This window comes from Colletotrichum siamense (genome assembly GCF_013390195.1).
Source record: "Colletotrichum siamense strain Cg363 chromosome Unknown KSG_Cg363_contig07, whole genome shotgun sequence".
In the NCBI taxonomy this organism is placed as follows: Eukaryota; Fungi; Ascomycota; class Sordariomycetes; order Glomerellales; family Glomerellaceae; genus Colletotrichum; species Colletotrichum siamense.
In genome coordinates this window covers 4,587,727-4,610,069 of record NW_023501020.1, presented here as the reverse complement: position 1 = coordinate 4,610,069, position 22,343 = coordinate 4,587,727, and the positions used below count along the sequence as shown (strand labels likewise).

Here is a 22,343-nt window from a genome sequence, read left to right as displayed (position 1 = left end):
CATCACGTCGTCGATGAATGGGGTGCTGTCGAGGCGAAGCATGTAGCGCCTGCCATTGGAGTTCTTGGCCTCAACGAAGAACCCCTCTCTCAGCAAGCGGATGTCGACGAGGTGCGGGGGCCATTTCGACTTCCAGCCACTGGTGATGCAACCGATCATTTGGCGCATGCCGTTGAGGTGGCTGTGCTGCTGGCAGAAATTCTCGTTCATGATCTCCATGGACTCGAAGGCTGCTTCCGTGACGAGGCTGGCGGCGACGAGATCGACCTTGCCAGCGACATATTCCGACCAGATGTTCTTGACGTAGCACCGGATGTCGCGGATTTCAATTAGCAAGCACCAGAGTTCGATTCGGGGATCGTCGACCAGGTCGAGCAACTGGGTGCTCACGCGAGCAGCAGGCCTCTGTTGCGCAGGAGGCGAGGGGCACTCGTCGGCAGGCTCATTGACAAGAGATTCGGGATGGATGTCATCGTGTCCTTCGACATGGAGAACGCTGAACTGGTTGATGAAGCTTTCGTCCATGTCAGGGATGGGCGCCGAGTCGGTAGCGGGACGAGCGACAGGCGTGGGTGCCGGGAAGAGGTCGAGAATGCGTTGAAGACAGTCAGTGAAGAATCGATGGCTGTCGTCAGCGTCAGAGGTAGCCGCCGAGCCACCCGCAACGTAGTGTACTCCGACTTTGCGACGAAGGCTGACTGCTCGTTCGAGGAAAGAGCGCTGCATGGCAGGCATAGCGATGGAAGCCTTCTTGCAGGCCTGGGCCATCGGGAGCAGATGCTGGGTGGATAGGTCTGCCGACTGGGGAGGAAGAGATCCGGTTTTCATGACCTTCTTGGCCTGTCCGAAAAGCCAGTCGACAAAGGAGGTGGTGTTCTCCTTGTATCGGACATACTGACTATGGACAGAGGGTGGAAGCATGATGATGGATCATGGAAAAATGAGTTTGTAGTTGATTGAAGTGGTTGAAAATACGAAACACTACTTGGAAAAGTTCGTTTGGTGACAGAAACGGGCAATTGAGGTCGGAAGTGTATCTAGGAGAGGTTGAGAAGGCGTCCCAGAGCGGAAGATCGCAGAGCTTTATCTCTGTCATCCGCTACATCGACCAGGCTGCTGTATGGACAATTGCATGATGGATTTTGCAGATTGTGCGTCAGTCTGGCCGTCGAATTTGTTGAGTCCGATCTCCAAGAACTGAATGAGGGAAAGATGCTCGTCCATCGGGTGCTTGCATACATGTTTGCAAACTTGCAGATAGGCGAGGGGCCACCAACAATAGCCAACAGTCAACTGTAGGATGGTAAGTCGAGAACACTTTCAAGTTATAAACTTCAAAAGCCGTCTCAGAAAAGAGGAAAAAAGAAAGGAAATGAGATTGCCACAAGTTCAGCTCAGTGTAACATTTGGATCCAATGCCCTGGGTTTGTTAGTTCCTCTAAGACATGAACAAAGCTGTGCTGTGTTCACACGTGGGAGAGATACGATGGCGATGGTTACACAACATGAGGGGCGGACCACCCCACGAATGCTGCATCACTTGCTCCTGATTAGTTAGTCTTATGGCTGCCGGTAGGCGGAAGAGCACGACACCCACGGTTCACCAGGTCCAGCCTTATTCCAAAATGCATGCAAGTGTTGCATAAGTAATGTACATGTCTCATTATGTGCTGGCTCGTAGAGTTTGAGAGCTGTTACCACTTGGCTTGACTGGGACATTATCCGGGCCTCGATCTGTCCTCGTTGCAGGATTCCGGCCAAGGATCGGTCAAAACATCACGAGACTTCGGCCATACAAGGGACCATGACAGTAACCTCTCTGGCGATGCATAAGTGAAGTCTAATTGAGTATCTGATGGTGACAATGTTGACTCAACTTCCATAAGCGGCGTAGCCATCACGACCCTTGAAGTAAAATCGAACACAGGAGGCAGTTCCTCCGTTGCATTGACTCTTGGCGGGAGCACGACTCAAACACGGCTCTGGTACAATGGGATTAGTCTCCTAGACTTTAGTACCATGCATCACGAGGAGAAAGTCTGGGCTTGGTAGCTTCATCACAAGCTGTCGACGCTACTTCACCTCAGCGCTCAGTTCAACGAGCATGGCTTCGAAAAGATATAAAGCTGGGACATTAGTTTGTTCTGGAGTCTCAGTTGTCTCGCATTTCGCAAAGATTTCAAGGAATCCAGAACTTCTATTTCTCAGAACACTACGGTGTGTTACGAAACATCAGTATCCCAACATGCATTCGCTCCAGCTTCGCAAGGCTTCATCAGCACTGCTGGCTTCTCTGGCCGTGGCCAGTTCGGTCACAACCCGACAGTCATCCTCACTTTCTTTAGTTGGGCCCATCAACCTGAGAATACCGAGCATTGACATCAGCTCTATTTCTATATCACTTGTTACCTTCGCCGACGAAGTCATCGACATCTCCGGCATATCGATCTTTGGAAACGTCAACGATGGCACTGTCAACTGTACATCAGCCACAGACGAGACTGACACTGCAGTTTTCGGTCCAGTCTATGTCCCAGCTGAAGGTGCAACCCAGATCAACCTGTCGTTGATCACGTTTGGAGATGAAGTTATAGACTTCTCAAACGTTGCGATTTTTGGAGATGTGAATGATGTGGGATGTGACTAGATTCAGGATCTGTTTCCAATGAATATTTGCGATGTGTAGCTACGAGAGGCGGGTTTCTTGCTGTAGATGATTACGTGTAGAGAATTGAAAATGAGTTGACCAATGTGCACTGCTTGATGCAACATCAACGGTGAACCATCGGCGGAGCAGTCCGTGACTAGACGGTGCCGAACCCACCTTCGGTGTCGGCCGGCAGGGGGCTGCGAGTTGGAAGCCGGAAGGGGACGTCTTGTGAACTCTGGCATGGATGTGAGAAGTGATGCAGGAGAGATACCAGCTCTTGGCAACTTGGGCATTGTGACTCAGACCAAAGACATCACTTGAATGTCATTTCGAGCGGCCGGCTCTATAGCCCAAAGCCCAGCTTCGCAAACGGACGCAGCGCTACCCAACGGATCCTCAGAGGAGTCGAATCGCACGATGGCGCTCAATCATCGCAAGATCTCATGCTGTCAGTAAAGTCTCGATGCTGCGGGTTGCTGCGGTTTGCTGACGTGCCATGTGCATGGCATTATCCCAATTCGGAGACCGGTGTGAAAGAGGACGATGAAGAGGCCGCAAAGTTGCCGGCATTTGCTTGGCGACGGCAGCCAAGCTGGCTACAGTGACAATAGCGCTGCAAGATGCCCAGGATAGTAATGCAAGACGCAGCCCCCAGCGCCGCTTGGATTTGGAACGCCAGTAGTATCCCGCCGGATGTGCGCCCGCGGACGTCTTGCAGAGGACCCCCAAAACTCTTGCGCCATGCCCAAAATGCGGGTGATGAAAGATGCATGATGGCGCATGCAAACGGAGCGAATTGAGTTTTGGTGGGCAGCGCGCCGAGCCTACGCCTCCAATGCACCTTCAGCTCATCGTCTCACGGCTACTGCGGATGCAGGGCTAGACAGCCTGTAACGAATTAACTACTCACGCCGAGAACCAAGGGTTTGTAGGTTTGTTCGGTTTTGATAGGGTGTCCAGGTTGTTCCTCACAAGCAATCACTGACACAGGCTCGGGCCGTTGCCGGTGTCGCTGTGGGAGGTACACTCCGTTGCGTTGACAGCGTCCGCCCCCAAGTTTGACCCGGAAGGAAAATTTTCCGCTAGCCCAAAAACCCCCTAAACCCCCCTAAACTTCACACTTAGATAACTCTATGCGTACGTAATGCGTGTAAATGAAATATATATCAATCGATAGCCCTCAATTAGGTGATTATAATGATATCTTTTTTATCTACGCGCACTGCGTACGCATAGAGTTATCTAAGCGTGAAGTTTAGGGGGTTTTAGGGGGTTTTTAGGCTAGCGGACACTAAACGCAACGCTGAAAAGAAAAAACGAAACCCCTTGTACGTAGTGTTCACAGTGTCCTCCTTAAAAACCCCTTAAAATTAGCCTTAACTTCACACTTAGATAACTCTATGCGGACGCAATGCGCGAGAATAAAAAAGATATCATTATAATCACCTAATCGAGGGCTATCGATTGATATATATTTCATTTACACGCATTACGTACGCATAGAGGTATCAGTGTACGAAGTTTAGGGCGTTTTGGTGGTTTTTTGGTAAAAAGCCCCTTTTTTTGCCTTTTTCGGGCTAAAAACTGCGGGGTGGACGCTGTCAACGCAACGGAGTGTATCATGGCTAGCCTGAATAGGAACCGATGCACCGAGCCTGTCATCCGTCTTTACTTGCGCACAAAACAACTCGAATCATAGCCGATCTTGAATAATGTATTCGGTATAGACACTCATCGTTGGAAACGAGGAAAAACGTCTTCGATTTATTACGCCGACTCGGTCAGTCACGGTTAGGCTCAATGACGGTGTAAGATCTCCAACCCCCATTTTTGCGTGCATGCTCCACGGCATCCTCGTGGCCATCTAAACCGAAAGTCGTGATTTCTGTTTCACTTTCCTGGCCAATTCTCAACTGCTCCTGAGTGATCATATTGATGACCTGATCAAGCGTCTGACGCTCATACATCCATTTGCCGATCAGTTGGATGTTTTTCAAGATAAGAAGCCCGTATGGAAGGCGGCATTTCTCCCCCGCTCCTCCACTTAGTACGATCCTTCCACTCTGCTTCATGGCCAAGACCGCAGCTGAGAGGTATGGCGGCGTTGCCAGCTCCCCTGGAGTCCAATCATTGAACACATCGGCGCCCCTGTTGTTTGGCGTTGCCCTCAGTATGGCTGCGGCGTCAACTTGATCGTCTCCAGTCATGACGACGGTTTTCAGGCGAGGGTTTGCAAGCTTTTCCCGCATCGCTGCCAATTTGCCTTCACTCCGGCCCAACGCGATCACCTCAGCACCAACAGCGAGAGCAATCTCGACCGCTGAACCGCCAAATGAGCCACCAGAAGGTCCGACAACGACGACTTCAGCAGTCTTGACTCGAGCCGCTTCTAGTAATGCGCCGGCAGCCACGGCATAGTGCGCAATGGTGTGGAGGACGGCTGCGTTGTAGCCCAAGTCGCCGCAGAGACGCTTCTCATCAAGTAGAAAGCAGGCTTCCAGTGGAACCTTTTGGAACTGTTGCCAGGACCCGTCTCGCCAGACTCCTCTCATGAGCTTCTGGGCGTCTGGATGACCTCCAGTCATATGGCCGGGCATGAGGGCGACATTCGCGTCGTCTCGAGCCCTGATCAAGCCGTCGATGAATACGAGATCGCCCTTCTTGAGACGAATGGCATCCGGTCCAACGTCGTGAATGCGTCCTATGCCGGATGGATTTGGGACGAGCGGTGGCGTCAAGTTGAGAGCAGGCAGTTTGCCTGAATGTATCAGGTGAGTGTAGGGAGCAACGCCAGTGGCTAGAATCTTGACCACCGCGGTTCCTACGTCCGCATTTGGCACAGGGAGATCCACTATGGAGAGGGGTTTCGAAAAGGAAGAGAGCCAAACGGCACGATTGGTAAGATCAATAGCCGGCATTTTGTCTTACTGTACAAGTGAAGGTCAGAACGATAGAGGGAGCTTCAAAATAATTTTGAGAGCTTCAGTCTCAGGAAACAAGAGTCATGCTGCGCTTAAGTAAATATTCACTCTGAGAATTTCAATTGACCCGGAATCTCGGCCATGAGCTGGGTTCCTCTCGGGGAAGGTTTGGTGTGTCTCGGGCCGTATCAGAAACCCGATTTCCTGGCCGTGATCGGTCCAAGAGGCCGAGTTCATAACACAAGGTTCTATTGCGTAACTTAAATTGACTCCAGGAAATCTGAGACAGGGGCAGACTCATTATTGTCTTCAGAGCTTCACCTACAGAACCAATCTTTACCACACAAGGCGCGAGTTGATTGGGAATATTTGGCAGAAAGGGCACGAGATAATCAATACATTCTTTCAAAGTCATTAAATTACAGTAGACATCTGCAGATTCTCACACAATGTTGTAGGCATGACGGTTCTTCTCGGTCAATTGATTATCACTTTCAATACCAAAACTTAGCACTTTGCTATGAGCTATGGTGCCTCTTACACTGACACAGAGGTACGTAACAAATCGACAGGCAAAACGGAAACCTCATATATCTCCTCCCTTGGCGGCGAAGAGACCACCTACTTGCCGCGCAACTTGGAGTAGATGCTCGTCACGAAACCTCGATGTGACGAGAGATAGCCCCACAGGCATGTCATCCTCACCCTTAAATCCGGGAACATTGATGACGGGCATATGAAGGGCCTGTACATGTTAATGAGTACGACGACTTCGACGAGATAGAGGTAGACTTACCGTCCACATGGCGTTGAAGTCTGAGCTACCGGTCCCCGCCCCTTTAGGTGCCACGTCTATGGCACTGGGTGTGACAATCGCCGTGTACCGGTCAGCGATCTCGTCCATCTTTGGTCTCAGCGCCGCAATCTTGTCCAGAGCTCTCACGTATGCTTTCTTCGACCCCGTGTGAGCAGTCTGTGCAATACTTGCGAGGTAGTCACTGATCTGGTCCCGCGAGGTGCTATATTCTCTGTGGAAAGCTACACCAACTTCGGCCTCCAGTATCTCGTTCTGCAGAGATATTATATCGTCAAACTCATGAGGTAACGTGACTTCAACAACATGCGCGCCGGCCTTTATGAGGATCCTGGCGGCTCGTTGCAGAGCCGCAACGGTGCCGGGCCCGGCACTTGGCCATATTGGCGACTTCACGAAAGCAAAAGTCGCCTCAGTCAATGGTATTTGGCGAGGTGGCTCATCATCACGAAGCCCAAGAACTTTGCCTACCTGTTGGAGGTCGGCAATACTGCGCGCCATGACGGCAAAAGTATCCAGCGTTAATGACGACATCTTTTGGCCTTCGGGTGAAATGGCGTTCCATGTTGGCTTGAAGGCGTAGACTCCTGTGAATGATGCTGGTCTGATAGTGCTTCCAACCGTCTGAGTGCAAAGAGCAATCGGGACTTGCATGTCTGCAACGGCGGCGGCTGAGCCGGAGGAGGAGCCGCCGGGTGTCCTCGAAGTGTCGTGTGGGTTTCTTGTGCCTGGTCCCTCAAAGGTTGCTGTGAATTCTGTGGTGGTTGTTTTTCCTGTGGGCATCGTCAGCGCTTGCTCTGTTGAAGGGACCCTTGTCACTTGATCACTTGCCTAGAATCAGCGCCCCGTTCCGTCTCAATACAGCGACTGACGCTGCATCGCAGAGGGGAGCATCGTTGGCATGGATCGGTGACCCATGGCGGGTGGGGAATTCTGTGTGCGGAGTAGTTAAAACCGGAGTCTACTATCATGAACAAGAATGGATCTTACCCTCTGTTAGGATGGCGTCTTTGACGCCAATGACGAATCCATGTAGTGGCCCTCTTCGTTCCCGTGGAATTCGGTCAAGCAATCGAGCTTGTCGAAGGGCCCTGTCAGGCTCGATATGTGCCCAAGCTTTGATATCTCTATCGCGTTCTTGGTATCTCTCAAGAAGCGAGCTGACGTATCTTTCCAGTGTTTCTTCATCGGCATCGATGAGACGCCGCACTTCAATGGCCGTCATCCTGAGGTGAGAGGAGCGGTGTACCGGAGATGTCTCCATTGCTGGAGAGCAGAACGTGAATGACTGTCTGGTTTGCACTTTGTCAGACATGGCCTGATATTGTTGAAGCTTTCTGTTTGGCGGATGACGCTACTTATATATGTAACTGCACTGCCCTTCATTCATCTACCGGTTTCCATGCCTTCTACTCATTGGCATCGAACACCCAATCCTGCCGGTCTATCAGCATCAATGCATCTCCGTGACTGCCATCCGATTTTCTGGCCGATGAAAACGTGATAAGACTTGTTGGTGCCCACCATTCATGCATTTTCCGAAATGGGACAGATGTGACATGATTGTGCATGCGCATGCAGCAGCAACCAACGTGGCAGTCCCACGTTGAGTGTCAGCATCAAGCCGGGATTTTGCAATGCTTGCGGGGCTTTTGGGACCAAACATTGGCGACAACAAATCGTCGTGTCAATGCAGCAGCGGAAAACCGTCTGCGAGGACTGTTTTGAGTGCATGGGGTGATGAAAGCCCGGAAGAAACATCTGTCTAGGTATTGTCAAGATTGAGTTAACGGATGACATCGCATCCTCAGGATTCACTAGAAAAAGCTTTTCAAGACATCATCCTGGATAACGCATTTTTTTGACGCGCTTTTGCTTCAGTGAAAACCATTCGATTGTGCAAACCCTCATCCGCGTGAAGGGAATTTACGGTTCAGTATTTGTGTCCGAAATTGTCCTGACTTGCTAAACAATCTACCTATTATTCTATTAGATGCTTTTGCTCAGTCATTAGTATGGCAAAACACACCAAGTTTGTCGCTTCCTGTTCATCATAGATTTGTTTTGCGGCTTGGGGAATCGGCCACCAAACATTTGGAGACGAAGGAACTTTTTGCCTGGCATCACTATGAAGTAGTCTTAAAGGGAGCAGCCCTGGATGACAGAGTTGCCTATATGCGGTTTGAGAGTTGTTCTTTTGTATTCATACATTTGTTGTGAGATTGTGCCCAAAACAAGTCCTGGCACGACTCAGTGTAAATATTAATGGTCACGGCCATGGTGTTTCCAAGCTGCTATCGTTTGAAAACACTCGCCGAGAGTCACCAGAGTCTAACGTGTATACAGTCTTTCTAAAGATATCCCAACCTAGTTTGCAGAAAAGCATCGCTGCCTCAGTTCTGCGACAGAGGCTCAATTACAGACAGACGCAGCGATGGACCGTTGTGATAAATCTCATAGACTGAATGAGCCACCACAAGTAATTCGGAGACGTCTCACCAGCTTATAGAAGAGCCGCATTAGTGACTCATTCTCGCCCATTCAACCTCTAGGCATTTAATTCTGTGCTGGAACTCCAGACACTATATCCCACTAGACCCGAAAGGCGTTCCTGCGAAGCATAAGATGACCACCCTTCACCGAAATCCGAACCAAGAACTCCGCTTTCAGTAAAGTACTGTCAAATTCTAGGCAGTGACAGAGTGATGAAACCATGTCTTGCACTTTGGTCACTCATTCCTCAAACATGATTGGGCATGAAAGAGCAATCCGGCTGCCGCCGCATGGCACAGCCTGGTGCGCCGTAAGCGACGAACGATGCTTCGCACTCTTGAATCCCAGAAAACCTTCGCCTCCACCAGATCCTAGGCTTCCTTTGACGGGTTCGCTGACGGCAGGCCAAGGCGGGATCTGACATGGGTTTCGCGCCCTGGATTGGTCTGGGTCAGCACGAAAGAGCCTTTTCCCGCACTCTTTTAGCATAAGGGAAGCAGGTCCCTCGGCACATCGACGATGCTGACATCAGCACGGAGAATCCTTCGCCTGGAGTGACCGGGGGTGATGACCCGACTGGACAGCGATCCACGACATGTCTTGCCTATTTCGGTGGCTGAGAGGTTGCGCTCGCCTTCCGACGAACTACTAAAACATGGGGGTTGACTGGGGTTGGGTAGTCATCTGATAGGGCTGTTCGGTTGGTAATCCTGAGCTGGGAGACATAAGTTCTTTCCATCAAGACAGCGTGTCGCAGTATGCAGAAATAATTTAAACTGGAGTGGTCCGTCTTGGTTTGGTCTCTCGTCGTTTCAAGACGTCGATAATCTTTCAATCTTGGCTCTCATGGCTCCAGACAAGTTAAACACAACTCAATCAGCTCCAGGACGAGTACCGACTTACCATAAACACTCGTTCAAAAGGCAGCCTCACGTCTTAATGCCGCAAACAAGAGGTCACCGCATAGTGTATCTAGGCCCTCCCATATACGTAAGAAAACTGCCGGTGATGGAGCCTCGGTATTATGGACCAAATTCGGACTTTAGAGGTATGCAGCGTTGGTTTCTGAAGTACAGGCGACAGACTGACTGGCTCATAGCTTTGCAAAAGTTGAAACCAAGGTTTCTGGCAGTACCAGAAAAGCCCAATAATACACGGCACTCGGTCCAATTCTCTGACCAACGTCGAAGTCCCACTTCATCGTCTCCATCCGTCCGAGGCAATTGCGAAGATGAACGTAGCAGCACAAGTGACAATAGCGATTTGGACACGACGGCCGAAAACATGGCGAGCAACCACTTCAATTATAAGGGCACAAGTCGGCGGAGTACACCACAAGTTAAGGAATAACAGTGCGCATGGCGATATCGCCATCCAGATACCAAGCCAAGGCCAATGGAGCCAATAAAATACGTACATCATCCCTCTTATTCTGCAAGTAGACCAACATCATGCCACACCATCCAAACATGCGGGACAACTCAACGGTTGCCGCTGTTCCTCGCACAGCTTTCCCGAACCTGATGTCTGCAAAACAGATGTCTCCACCGATGCATCCATACATGCAGTGGCTGTGCGCTAGTCCCGGATATCCTCATTCCGTATCATCGGAGCATACTCTCAAGTGCTTTCCCTCCTGTAGCAAGCGAGCCCATGCAGCATATCAACCATGGCTCAAGCCTCGCATATACACTCTTTGCTCAAAGCTCATGATCATCCATCAATTCTGGCTCGCTTTGTGCACTGTGAGCAAGTGCAATGATTGTCGTCTCTGTGCATGTCGTTGGCGTCCGCCTCGTCGATGGCTCTCTTCAACGGCCGAGTCTGGGCATCCCATACCAGATCTAGAGATGCTCTCGGGTCTTCTCTGTCGTCATCATCGGAAAGTAATTCGACATAAGTGACCGAAACAGCTGGGTCGTTCAACTGGTCTTCGTGAGAGTTAACTGTCTCGCCGGGGAAATCTTCATCGAAGCGTTCGGTAGCCAGCTGCAGCAGCTTCTGCCGGAGGTGCATCATATCGGCCTCTTCCGGGAGAGGATTTTCTTCGATCAGGTAGCTCAAGGCATCAAGGACGTAGACACCGCAGCTGGTGGCATCAGGTTGACGGGGGCCGGTCTGGGAGGTGCAGGTCAGCCAAGAGCAACAACGCCAAAGGGCACGAGTTGGAGTCGGGACTTACCAGGTCCTCCATCATGAAACTATCGCCGGTCAAGTCCTCCAGCCAATTCAGGACACGTTGGCAAATTTTGTAGATCATCTCCGCATCGCCCATCGGGTCGTAGTGTCTGAAAGTGTGCGCAGCGAGGTCGATCTCACCAAGGGTCCAGTGCAGGGGACTGTCGTGGTGCATGACAGCGAAGACTCGCCTCGCCTTGAAGGCGGCCCTGGGAAGTCTGGAAGGCAAGTCGCCATCAATATTGAGCCATAGGGGGTGCATGAGTAGAGCGTTATTGGCAGCTTCAGAATGATCAAGAGCAGAATCCGCGATGAGCTCTTGCATCAGCTCAATAGTGTCACCCGTCAAGCGCTCTCTGGGTCCTTGCAGCTGAAATATGGCTTCTTCGAATTGCCAGTAGCGCTGTTGTACCAACTTGTCCTCTGCAGCTCCCAGATCGGAGCAGTCAGAGCCTTCGCGGTCCAGATGGAGGGGCTCGACTGCATGCTGTCTGTTGTGGTCAACGTGGTCAAGGCAGACGTCCTCGTCCTCGAGGTAGAAGGGTTCATCTTCTCTCAAGCCATAGGCCTGCTCCTCAGCGAAGAATCCGGGGTTTTCCATTTCGGCAGTGGAGGCTTCGGCATAATGAATGTTGTTCCCCTCCAGGATGCCTTGTATTTCGGCTGTGCCGAAGCCATCCTCTTCACTCCATGAGATTCTATCACCTTCAGTGGGGATAAGATAATTATCAGATCTGCGAATGTTTCTCGTCAGCCGATGATTTTCTTAACATGATGTGTGGTACCTCACTCGTTGAAATCGTGATGTACGGATGAGTCGTCAAACTGGTCACGTCTCATCGCTGCAAAAGCAGTGATGCTAGTGTCTCCAAGAGGCTCCGAGGCATTCTCGAAAGTAATCAAAGGGGAGAGGGCGGAATTTTCTGCCATATTTGCTGCAGTGCTGGATTTGGTGCTGGAGTTGATGGTCCTTGTGATTCGGTTGCTGTTTTCACTGGGAAACATTCGAGCTGTGACGGCGGCGTGGAACGAGGCGGTCCCTGGCAAACGAAGGAAATCCAAGCGAAAAGGAAGGAGGGGCGACCGACGAGAAAGTAGGAGTTGGTAAACGAGTGAAAAGTGAGCGTGGTGCGAAATTGAGGTCAAAGTCCGAACTTCCGGGCTCTCGGGCGATCCGTCGAAGTGAGGGACCCGGGTTGGACGGGGTTCAGATGGAGGAGCAGGAACCGATGGTGAGAAGAAACAGCTCCTTCCAAGAATCAAAACAAAACGAGCAAGAGGCAGGATCTGTTAGCTTCATCACTGCTGCCATCGAGACGACGCCCGTCTCGAAGGAAGATCTTTGTTTACTTGGCTCAATGGAGGGTGGGGGTTGGCGATGTTATTGAATATTGGTGAAAGGACGAACCCACTCGGATGCATCAGCCTGCAAATCGCAGATACACTCATGATGCCCTCGATTGACCCAAAGTCAAAGGTAACAGCTTCTACAAACTCGTGGCTTTGGCTTGCTGCACACTTGCGCGCACGTATCGGGTATGACCTTGACATCAAAGTTTGGATCCTCTGATTTGGGCCTGAGTGTTGTCGGATGGGGACATGGCACGCCGCACTGGCGGGTTGCATTTGTTCAGAATCTATCTGACTAGAATTTATTGTGCAAAGGGACACCGTGAGAACCGAGAGTACTGTACATTGACCAAACCGAGCCATTCCCGCAACCAAATCCTCCTCAAATTATCTTCAAACGCCGCGATATTTCACCTTGTCTACCATGTTACAAACCCGAGTGAGATGGAACGTATTCATCGGCCGTCTCCTCCAATCTCTCCAGGCCAGGAAGGCCTTGGGCCGGGACGAAGGCAGCAAATGCTTCCTCAATTCTTTGTCTCTTGGACTCGCGGCCAGTAATCTCCATCTCGATCAAGCGCTTCTGGCGGGTAATGTCCTTCAGCTTGGCTTCAATATCGGCAAAGCTGTCACTGCTGGCTGGGGTGGTTGTGCCGGAAGCGTTCGACGCCTCACGATCGCGTGGGTCGGATGCCTGGGACTGGATCTTCTCCCAAGATCGTTGCATGCCAGTGCGAAGCTCCTCGATGGCGAGGTCGGCCTCACTCATGCGGTCGTAGGCATCCGACAGCTCGTCGTCAGAGTGACGCAGGAGTTCGATGACGGTGGCGATTCGATCAGCAATTCCAGTAAGCTGAGTGACCTGAGCTTGAGTGGCCTGGACGTGGGGTCTAGAGACGGGCTGGGCTGCATCAGACTGCGCAGCTTGTTCGGAAAGGTTGAAATCCGTTCCCTGGAAAGGTCGACGGGGGTACGCGCCACCGGCATTGACAGCTTCCAACTGGCTCCCTGTGTGATGAACTTCTCCGATGTGACCGGTAGAGTCCTCAAAGGCATGGCAGGGACGCTTCAGCAGCTTTTCCTCGTACTTGTCGAAAGCGGCAGAGCTGGGGGTTCTAGACATGAAATCGAACAGGACCCGCTTGCGGGGATCCTTCGCGGCAACGTCGCAGTTGGAGGCAGACGCTTCGTTCGGGTTGGGCTCGCGGGCTTTGATCTGCGTAATCTCGACGTCGGACTTCTCGTCTCGGTGGACGGTAGAGTTGTGGAAGACATAGTCTGTCTCTGTGCTCGAAGTCAGCAACCCAGTGACACTAACAAAAAGGACAGGCGTGGCGAGCCCGAGGAGTGCAAGAGTGATCCTACCAGGATCGCCTTCGCGTCGGAAGGTGCGCTGAGCATGGTCATAGTGGATGATCTGCGGCTCGTGCTGGATAAGTCCCAAGCCCGGAATCTGCTGCTGGGGACAAGTGCCAAGGTGAGGAAGCTGCAAGTCGTTGTTCGGGCATTGCGCGATGCTCTCTCGGGAAGGATCGCCGGTGCTGGGAGGCGACGAGAAATCCATTTTTGTGAATGCGAGGAAGGATCTTGAGGGAAGGTTTTGTTGCTTTTCCGACACGAGACAGCAGCAGCAACTGCCGGAATGTTCTGGATGAATGAGATGACTGTCAACTCTGGTAGTCAGGCTGCAGACACCGTGGCTGAAAGCAAGGCAAGAGACGTCGGAGTCGACGTCTTGGTGCTCGGATTTCCTCGATTCCCAGGGAAGTGGCTTCACAACACGGATGTTGAAGGAAGGAGGAAAGTTTCAAGTTGAAAATTCGAGGTCTGGAAAGAACTGGAACGTGTCGAGGGGCAGGAAAGGAAGGTCAGTGCCATCGACACCTGCCTTTGACATGAGCAGCACCTTCCCCGAGACTGCCATGGACCCGCATGGGCTGAGGCTTTCGTCACAGCCAGGCAAGTACTGTCTCGGCAGCATGTGGAAGGCGAGGACCCTGAGACGAGGCCTCTCAAGCGAATTGTCCAAAATCATTCAGAAGTGCAGGCTGAAAGAATCGCTGCGTTGTGGTTATGGTTGTGATAGTATCTTTGTGCATGATGAGCCTTTGACGTTGCTGAGTGAATGGAAACCAAAAGAACAGAAAGCATAGAAACAAATCGAGATGCCAAAGTAATAAATCTTGAAGAGCCTTAAGACTGATACATTGAAGCGGAAAGAATCTTGCTTGAATGGGGCCTGGAAATAGTGTCAACGTGGGCATCCATAATACCCAGTGGGGAGTCGAAAAGGCAGAGTGTCATAACTCCGGTGTCTCGATGGGTGATATCAACCTGTCAGAAGCAATACATTTTGGGCCGAGCTTCGATGAGAGTGATGTTAAGGCCATAAGCCTTTCGCAATACGCGGGAGGTGATACATGTTGTCCTTGAGCCGAAGATTGCGATGTCCACTACTGATACCGACCATAGCGATGGATGGTCGGCCAGCAAGTGTGGCGCCGACTGCCAAAAGGACGGGACTGAGTAGAATTGGCTACAGACACTCCAGGATCGAACATGCCCGCTACTCGGCCTCAGAAACACCTTCCAAAGAACTAAACATGTACAAAAGACTCGGTAGGCTTGACTTTCAGCGAAGGGGCAGTAGACTTTGGGTACCTCACATGCAATGGCGCCTCATATCATTTGATGAAGAAAGATTAGATAGCCTGCGTTGACTGTGACGAAGACTTCCCCTCGTCAATTTTTCGAGCTCTAGAACTCAAAGACTGTTATCCTGATTCATCGTAATTTCAGAAATCAGGCTCGTGATCTGTTCATGATGCTCATGAACTGCGAACTCATACTGAATGTTCTTTCAATGCTTGTTGCCTGAGAGTTCATTGCTTCCATTTCGACGAATCATTTCCATGCAATGGTCTCCAGCAAAATAGCTTCTGATGTCTTATCGTCGGTCCCGGGCCGGGTAGTGGACCGATGCGGGGTAAATCTGCCGGCAGGTCATCCGAACGGCCGGTAAATTGGTGGTCTCGTCTCATTTAACCTTTCGAATCTGGCATAGTGTTGGTTCTCTCTCCACTCGGTGGCGGGGCACCGATCACGGCGACACTAGTCACGTCGAAGATAACAGTCGTCAACAGAGCACATTTTGGTCTCATTTAAGCTTCTATTCTCTGCCTGCTCGTCTTCAGTGCATCATGGTATTTTACACGGGGCGCTTTGGGCATTTACCTGCGAAATCATGCCCCGGAAGCCCCGTCCCTACCGGCCCAAGACAAGAGGTCCGATTGAACTCCACCCCAGGGTACACCCCTAACACCAGATTTGAACTAATCCCAGGCTTTACTTCGAACATAGGCTGCTTTGAGTGCTCAAAACGGAGGATAAGCTGCGATCGTACCGAGCCGCAATGTGAGAAATGCCAATCCAGAGGCCTAAGGTGCAGTGGGCTCGGCATTCGACACCGCTTCAGCGATGGTATCGCTGCCCGGGGCTTCTGGGTCGGCAAGACAATCCAGGAAGTCTTTGAGGGGTGCGCTATATCACCATACCTCTTTCGGTAACCCGTTTCTACTTTCTAACAGCGGTTAGGCGAGATGCCGAACGACAAGTAAAAGCGTCATCCCTGGAGCGGATATCAAAGCCATGCCCGAACAGCGCGAAGCTGTGCGGAGAACTTGGCAGCGAGGAACATTTCCCGCAGGACAACGATCAAGGACTGGGTCATGCGGATATCCCGGCCTCTCCCAGCGAAATTAACGTCGATGATAACGTCGATGATAACGTCGAGTCTACGGAGGATGTATCAAACAGTGAACCTCTCCTCCAGATGCAGAGGCCACAGGAATTCGCTCAGTCAAGAAATATAGCAACAACGGGGATAGCACAGAAACATAGCTGTCTGAGGGTTCAGCCGTCACCTGCCAAAGTCGCATCGTGGGCGCTGCCTCTTCTTCTTCACTGTTCGCCTCGTTCCAATCTCCTCACGCCAGTCTTCCTCGAGTTGCTCAACCTGTTGACCGTCTTCTTAGTCTCCGATCATATCGCCGGGGAAATGGTAGCGATAGATGGCTTGCACAACGGGTGGAGGCATCTGGTCCTGCCCATTGCCCATCTAGATCAATTGGTACTAAACTCAGTGTTGACAGTCGCCTCCTTCCATCGATACGGGCAACACTTATCTCAACCAAAGAACCTGGATGTCCGTGAGGATTCCCTTCCAGTACCGCCGGGCCTGTCATATCAGCTATCTACAAACGCCAACCCTCCTGCATCTCAGCTGTACACTTGGACAATTGCAGATCTGCAACGCCGAGATCTCGGACATAGCGATCAATCCTCTAGACTTTCCATCTTACTCGCCATCCTGGTGCTGTTGGTGGCAGTCATGGTCACAGGTTCAGATGACTTCCCGCTACTATTTCGCCTACCTGAGTCCGCACTCGAAGCCATCGGGGGAGAAGACAGCCTGGGCGAAGACGAGCTGTCACGGTTTATCGTCCGCCAAGTTCACAAGTAAGCGTTTGTAGATCTTCGCGACTGGAGAGCCCCGCCTTTTCCGTAGCAACAGTTACCTTGCGCCGTCAGGGCTCCTGGGGTCTAGGCTCTGATCACGGCTAACTTGTCCACTTCTAGAATGCGGGTATACGCTACACCGCTGATCAATGAGCAGTGGGGCATCACAACACTGAGCACACACCAGAACATCACGCAGGCATTTGAATGCATCCGGCACTGCTCTCAGCACCAGCCAGAGCACTATCCGATTACGTCGTTGGTCATGAGTCTCATCCAGCAATCCTACGACATATATCTCGACCAAGCGCATCGTGATATACTGTCGGCAGCTTCCGGTAGCAACAGCTTTCCACAGTTCGCCGAGTCTATCTGCCGGGTTCAACGATTCAAGGAGACGTTTGAATCTTTCCCTGCTGACTCGCCCGGTAAACAAGTCCTCATCTGGGCAACCTTTATGGCGGCTTCCGACAGTGTTCTGGAAGAGCATAAATCATTCTTCCGGGACGTCTTCGCATCTTTCTACAAGCGCAGCGGCTTTGAGAATCTTCGCAAAGGCATGGATCAACTTGAACGAGTCTGGAAAAGGAGAGCATTGGGCGATAGATGGATCTCATTACTGCCACAAGCTAAAGTATTCATCATGTGATCAATGTGAGCCCGATTGCTCCATGACATAAAGTACCATGTTCTCAGGGAGTTTTCGTGATTGATCGAGCCATGGGAAGGGAAGCTTTCTTGGGCTACTTGACTTTTCTAATGGTGCATAGAAAGTCCTTTCAAAGAGCTGATGCAAATGGTCTTTCCGGCCGTAAATCGTCCATGACGGCCTTGGCAGCTCTGGTACCTTCCTCGATAGCGCCATCAATGAATCCCCTCCATCCTAAAGCCCAGTCCCCACTGGCAAATAGTACATTGCCTTGGTGTTTTCGGAGATCTTCGAGGTACTTGAAACTGTAGCCTGGTGCAAAATTGCACCATGTTCCTCGTGAAAATGGGTCAGCAAGCCAATTGTGCCAAACCTGGATAAACATTAGCAAAAGTCCAGCTGAGTCTGACATGGCGTATATATGCGCAATGGGGACATACCACATGCTTGACATTCATTTCTTGAATTCCTTGGGCGTCGGATAGGAAGTCGCAAATATCCTCTTTCGGGTCGGAAAAGTCTCTGTTGGACCCAAAGAACACCAAGTGCGTGTTTCCTCCTTGAGTAAGTCCATCTCCTCGGCAACTGAATACCCGACGAGCTGGCCATGATGCACATGCCCAAGTGCGCAAATTCTCACCTTCAGTCTCCATGTGTACTTTAGCGGCGAAGTTGATGTGCCCCCGGCGGGATGCATCAATTTTGCCCGCAGAAAGAGGAGGCTCGAAGTGGACTTCGTGAAGGATGTTTAACGGGACGGTGCAAATCAATTTTTTGCCGGCCCAGGTCTGGCCTGTCTTGCTTCGAAGCAAAACACGATCCTCCTGATTTTGGACACAATTGACGTAGGTGTCAAAAGCATATCCAAGATTACCCGTTGACAAGGCCTCTTCGAAAAGTCGTCTAGCGAAGTTAGACTGGCCCATCGCGATCTTGAAGCCCTCGGTCCCTTCGTAATGTCCGGCCGCAGAGTAACCGCAAAGAGCCCACCACCGTAGGACGTCGAAGAAACCCGAGCTTTGCATATCGTTGCCTGTGATTACTGCGATGTAGGCTTGGAGGATTGACATTTCGGTCGAGCTCAATTTTCCGTTGATCTCATGCAGCCGCTCTGCGACCGACATCTTTTCCCACTTTTTGGCGGCCGGGTTGAATTGAGGATTGTGGGGGTATGGGATGACAGCCCTCCCCCCTTTCCCATCAATATCGCATAGTAGCTCGAATGCTTTGTGAATAATATGATCCTGCATCCGTAGACGTATTTGTCAGTGGTAAGTATTTCATGGATTGCCTGAGGAAAGTGTGTGATTGTCCGTACCGCATCCTCATGTGAAAGTGTCGAGACAGCATTGCCTGATACGGTAGTGAAGTAGTTGCAGCCAGCTCCACCGCTGTCGCTGCTATCAACCATTTCAAGTGTTCCATACCGGCTCATCTCTCGATACAAGTGCGGTTGGTTCCAATGAATCCACGTGCCGCCCATTTCGTACAGATGCCCATCCACCTCCGCAGTATAAGTCCGTCCGCCGATTCGATCGCGAGCTTCAAGCAGCAGTACCTTGTAGCCTGCGAGTAAAGATTAGCCATCGCTCTGAAATGTTGCGGCTGCACTGAACCCTAGTCTCACCAGAAAGGCAAAGGCCTCTGCAAGCAGTGAGACCGGCGTAGCCTGCACCAATAATTATCACATCAAAGGCATCCCACATTGGGGACGGGATGTTCGTGCGAGGGGAGACGACAGCTGAACATTTCAATCCAGACTTCAGTGTACCGTCGTTGGGGTGGAAGCAAAATCCTTCACGAGTCGACATTGTGCTTTAGAGACTTAGCCACTTTCAAACCAAGCTCGGTTCTGTCTGCTGGGTCGTCTGTCCGGGAAGGAAGGTTTCTCTGCTGCAAGGAAATGTTCAGAGGTTCTCATCAATCTTCATCTTGAGGTGGATAAGTGACTATATCCGAGTTAATTAAAACCGGCAATATCCTTAGCCGCGGCTCCATATGCGATTGCGCTTGTATTATGCAGAAAAGGGTAGGCCCAATTGATGATCCGCCAGCAGCCATCCCCAGGGTCATTATGCCGTACGAAATTACCCAAATGGGAAGGCCAGGTGAGACCAATAATTAGCCTCAGCCTCTCATCATTCATAACGTCGGCACCTGGCGCATGGGCGAATGTACTTTGGTGCTATCAGCGACTTATTGCGTATGCAGATAAGATCGGAGCGGTCGGCATGTTTGAGGTACTCTAAAGCAAGGTTTACGATGCAGCACCATAACCAGAGATAACACATGATCGAATTGACCAACGCGAAAAGGTCATATGTCCATCAATCTCGGGGCTAACCCGATAAAGTGTTTACTTGGTAGATATCTCATGCTTACGAACTATTTATTGAATGGCATCCGTGCATTTCTCTCAAGTTACTAGTACGACTTACTTTTAATTTCAAATAGATATCTTCATATTCGTTTGTCAATTTCCACGCACATGAAGTCAGGATGGCTATAGCAGCCAGCGACCATGCTAAGAATGATCCAGGCGCGACACCTCACGGTTCATATGACGAGGAGGAGGGCCAACTTCATGACCAATCTCTCGATCGAAACTCACTGCCCAGGATTTACAGCTCCTGGACTGGTGGGTGCCTTTTCCCCCTTCTGCTCCGGCTTCATTTCTCCTCGCTATCAATACATCAACTGACATTATCGGCGGTCCTCAAGCGTCCGCGTATCAAGTCTTGATGATGGCGAGTTGGACATGTAATATTGTTCTATACGGTACCATATTTGATGTTGGAGGGCCGATGATGTTGATTTACTCGACGTAACTTCCTATTCTTGACATGCTGAGAAGGTCTATTCTGATGCGTTTTCAGTATCATTGTCACCATTGGCCAATCCCTTCTGATGAGTTCGCTCGCAGAACTCTGCTCAGTCTACCCCTACGCAGGCGGCCAACAGTATGTGATCCCTCCAACTTCTTCCACTTCGGTTACCACTCTAACTAAAGGCTAGAGCGTTCACCAAAGCATTAGCACCTCAACGGTAAGTGTTGGACTCACGTCTCGAAAAAGGCCTCGGGCTAATGAATTCAGAGTTCGTCGTTTGCTTTCATATCTCATTGGTTGGGTTGTGCTTCTCGGCGAGATCGCAACTTCAGCTGGATGTTCCATGAACAGCGCTCTTGTTGTTGGAGGACTAATTCAGCTCACTCATTCAGACTTCCAATTACAGGTGAGGGCCAACACCATAAGCCAATTGATGCGCGTGATCTGATCCTTCACAGCCATGGGCAGTGTGGCTGCTCTATGCCGGGTTTCTCATCGTCTCTGTCGCATTCTGTCTTTCTCAGAGGCATCTCCCCCTGGTATCAGCGGTCGGTGCCATGATCACTTTGGGTGGGGGTCTTGCATGGGGGATCTCATTCCTCGTCATGGCCCCGAAGGTGTCACCCCACTTTGCGTTCACCGAGTTCATCAACAACTCTGGATATACCCACGTCGGCTGGGTTGGAATTATGAGCTTTTACGCACCATCATATGCGCTTTACGGTACTGATGGAATTTTGCACATTGTTGAAGAAATAAAGGACGCCGAAAGCAACGCACCAGTAAGATCGCATCTTCTTGAAATATGGCATATTGATTGCAGTGACTGATATACTTTCTGCAGAGAGCAATGATCTGGTCCATGATCTTCAGCGGAATCACTTCGCTTCTGAGTGCTCTTCTGATTGCATTTGCCCCTGGAAACTGGCCGGAGTATCTTGATGCAGAGTGAGTATCGTAGGAGTGCCTGAAGCCAATAACTTTAAGGCAGTGATGATGACTTACGATTCTTAGTCTGCCCTGGATACCTTGGATAATCGATACCCTCAAGTCCACAGCCGGGGGCATAGCCCTCATAACCGTGACAATCGTATCACTCAAGTGAGTTATCATGTGCTGTCGGCATCATCAATACCTTTGTGGCTGCTGACAAGAATTCTGTTTCACAGCTTCTTGATCATAGTGGGCATCAACAACGCTGCGTCACGACTGGCTTGGGGACTAGCCAGAGATAACGCCCTGCCATTTTCTACCGCTTTGTTCCGGATCAACTCCAGTTTCCGGACCCCAATCAACGCCATTTCCTTCATTGTGGCGGCGGAAATGGCGATAGGTATGCACAGTCCTCTTTACATAATGCGACATGCTGACCTGTCTGCAGGATTGGTAGTCTTTGAGAGTGACCACGCTTTCGAAGCGATCGTTAGTCTCGGCGGTGTGGCTATCCAGATTGGATATCTCATTCCCGTGATAATGGTATGCATTTCAGTGCGAAGGGACCCAGTTGGCTTTCCATGGTACTGACGCTGGGGTGACAGCTTCTGGTGAGTGGGCGCGATTGCTTGCCCACCAACCGTGCATTCAGCCTTGGTAGGTTTGGTAAGCCTATTAACATTGCGTCGGCCATTTGGTCGTCCTTGATTATTATCATGTTGTGGTAAGATCTGCGCTTTTTCAGTCAAGAATGTCGGTCATTAATACTGACCTGCTGATGTAGCTTCCCTCTCTACGTCCCCGTAACAGCCAGTAGCATTTGTGAGTGTCTACCTCTGTAGATGATCTCATCAACCTTTCGATTACATTTTACTAATAATACAAAGTGAACATGAATTGGGCTGTGTTAATCATTGGGGCGTTGGTGCTCATTATCTTGGTTGACTGGGTGACTCGGGGTAGATTTTACTACTCCCTGTGAGCACCTCTTTCCACACAGTCGGATAGT

At 50.8% G+C, this 22,343-nt stretch overlaps 5 protein-coding genes across 5 annotated transcripts; 1 reads left to right on the top strand and 4 right to left on the bottom strand.

Annotated features, from left to right (window-relative positions):
• Positions 1-4,431: 4,431 nt before the first annotated feature.
• adh-0 (NAD-dependent alcohol dehydrogenase) lies at positions 4,432-5,568 on the bottom strand (the record flags this gene model as incomplete). Its single annotated transcript, XM_036643412.1, has 1 exon — positions 4,432-5,568. One exon carries the CDS (start codon positions 5,566-5,568, stop codon positions 4,432-4,434), a length of 1,137 nt encoding a protein of 378 aa, XP_036492036.1.
• A 589-nt stretch (positions 5,569-6,157) lies between these two features.
• gatA-0 (Glutamyl-tRNA(Gln) amidotransferase subunit A) lies at positions 6,158-7,649 on the bottom strand (the record flags this gene model as incomplete). The annotated part of the gene is made up of 3 exons (XM_036643411.1): positions 6,158-6,316; positions 6,368-7,158; positions 7,376-7,649. The coding sequence occupies 3 exons, from the start codon at positions 7,647-7,649 to the stop codon at positions 6,158-6,160; spliced, it is 1,224 nt and encodes a 407-aa protein (XP_036492037.1).
• Positions 7,650-10,591: 2,942 nt separating this feature from the next.
• On the bottom strand, positions 10,592-11,986 carry CGCS363_v011561 (uncharacterized protein; the record flags this gene model as incomplete). Its single annotated transcript, XM_036643410.1, has 3 exons — positions 10,592-10,996; positions 11,061-11,790; positions 11,847-11,986. The coding sequence occupies 3 exons, from the start codon at positions 11,984-11,986 to the stop codon at positions 10,592-10,594; spliced, it is 1,275 nt and encodes a 424-aa protein (XP_036492038.1).
• Positions 11,987-12,833: 847 nt separating this feature from the next.
• On the bottom strand, positions 12,834-13,970 carry CGCS363_v011560 (uncharacterized protein; the record flags this gene model as incomplete). Its single annotated transcript, XM_036643409.1, has 2 exons — positions 12,834-13,690; positions 13,772-13,970. The coding sequence occupies 2 exons, from the start codon at positions 13,968-13,970 to the stop codon at positions 12,834-12,836; spliced, it is 1,056 nt and encodes a 351-aa protein (XP_036492039.1).
• A 1,636-nt stretch (positions 13,971-15,606) lies between these two features.
• On the top strand, positions 15,607-17,573 carry CGCS363_v011559 (uncharacterized protein; the record flags this gene model as incomplete). The annotated part of the gene is made up of 5 exons (XM_036643408.1): positions 15,607-15,941; positions 16,001-16,371; positions 16,441-16,924; positions 17,045-17,352; positions 17,410-17,573. The coding sequence occupies 5 exons, from the start codon at positions 15,607-15,609 to the stop codon at positions 17,571-17,573; spliced, it is 1,662 nt and encodes a 553-aa protein (XP_036492154.1).
• Between the last annotated feature and the right edge of the window lie 4,770 nt (positions 17,574-22,343).